Source organism: Triticum dicoccoides, unplaced genomic scaffold (genome assembly GCF_002162155.2).
Source record: "Triticum dicoccoides isolate Atlit2015 ecotype Zavitan unplaced genomic scaffold, WEW_v2.0 scaffold184229, whole genome shotgun sequence".
Lineage (NCBI taxonomy): Eukaryota > Viridiplantae > Streptophyta > Magnoliopsida > Poales > Poaceae > Triticum > Triticum dicoccoides.
Window position 1 is genome coordinate 1 of NW_021227376.1, and position 1617 is coordinate 1617.

At 42.7% G+C, this 1617-nt stretch overlaps 1 protein-coding gene across 1 annotated transcript; it reads left to right on the forward strand.

The window, feature by feature from the left end:
• The first annotated feature begins 24 nt into the window (after positions 1-24).
• LOC119344766 (subtilisin-like protease SBT3.5) lies at positions 25-638 on the forward strand. Its single transcript, XM_037615116.1, has one exon. It carries the CDS (start codon positions 43-45, stop codon positions 565-567), a length of 525 nt encoding a protein of 174 aa, XP_037471013.1. The 5' UTR covers positions 25-42; the 3' UTR covers positions 568-638.
• The last annotated feature ends 979 nt before the right edge of the window (positions 639-1617 follow it).

Consider the following 1617-nt stretch of genomic DNA (forward strand, 5'->3'; position numbering starts at 1 on the left):
TTTCTGCCTGGTGATAAAGCCCATGTAACCGACGAGCGTGGCATGCCGATACTGGCAGAAGGGCTGCCTCGAAAAATCGCTGACCCATTCGACTACGGCGGCGGGAACATCAATCCTGGCGGCGCGGCCGATCCCGGTCTGGTCTATGACATCGATCCCCGCGACTACAACAAATTCTTCGGGTGCACCATCATCAGGAGGGCAAACGTGAGTTGTGATGCGACAACGTTACCGGCATATCACCTGAACCTGCCCTCCATCGCGATCCCTGAGCTGAGGCATCCAATCACCGTGTGGAGGACAGTGACAAACGTCGGCGAGGTCAACTCCGTGTACCACGCAGAAGTCCAAAGCCCAGCTGGAGTCAAGATGGAGATTGAGCCGCCGGTGCTCGTGTTCAACGCCATGAACAAAGTTCATACGTTTAAGGTGAAATTCTCGCCTATGTGGAAGCTGCAAGGGGACTACACCTTCGGCAGCATTACGTGGCATAAGGAACAGAAGGCTGTGAGGATTCCTGTTGCAGCCCGAATTACAATTCAGGACTTTTATGCAGATGTTGCATAAATAACTCGAGGTGCAACTTAAGTACACGAAATTCTGCTCTTGATTTGTACTATAATGAATAACAACAGTAAATGGATATAAATTCTTTATAAAGGTTGTCTCGGGGCCACTTTTGATACTCACTTAGCCTAGAAAGACATTTATCTTGTCGGAAGGCATTACTTACGATACTTAACCACTGTCCGTCATAGTGGGAGTAACTTAGCTAGTAACATAGCGTGGCCCGAGATAAGTGTGCTTATGTGCCATGTAGTTAATGAGAAAAGAGGTGTTTTAAGTAAACATCATATGTTACGTCACATAGCACTTCCTAAAATAAAAATAGTGTACAAGCTAATAAACACAACCACTTATGACACTATCTCTATGTTAGTCCCAACTATGAAAGTAGTAACATAAACTAGTGTAAGTTACTCTCCCTTTATGACTAGCCTAAAAAGTGAACCGGATAGAGTGTTGACAAGAACAAATTAACCATGCATATGATTACTAGTCAGAAGATTATAACATTTAACTCTTTAATTATCCTTAATTTTCACGGGTATCTGGTTTGTTTAATACTAGATTCGAGATCTTTTTAACAAAAACTCATTTTAAATTTTCTTGATCGAAAGATATCGGTGGTCGACCAACCTGTAATGTAAAGTTTAGTTTCACTTCTATCAGTTGGCTCGGCTTACTTCCGGACTAGCTTCTATTAGATGGAATGGGTTTCGATTAATTCCACGCATTAATTTGATATGTATCACTTACAAGTGCCTTATGATATCATTGGGTTCCCTCATGAGTCGACTTCTCACTCTTTGTTGTTGTAGTACATGGCACAGTAGTAACATAATCTAGTCTGATGTGTAGATCGAGTGCCTGTCAGCTGGATGCGTGCCCGAGACTATAGTCGATGTGGCCAATACTTTGAAAGTTTCAACCATAGAATCAAAATATTCAGAGTTGGTCCCATTTGGTCAAACTAGTTTAATCCAATCGCGGTGGGAGAGTTATGTACGTATGATCTAGTCACATCCAAATGATTGCATTTCCTCGTTGTTGCTC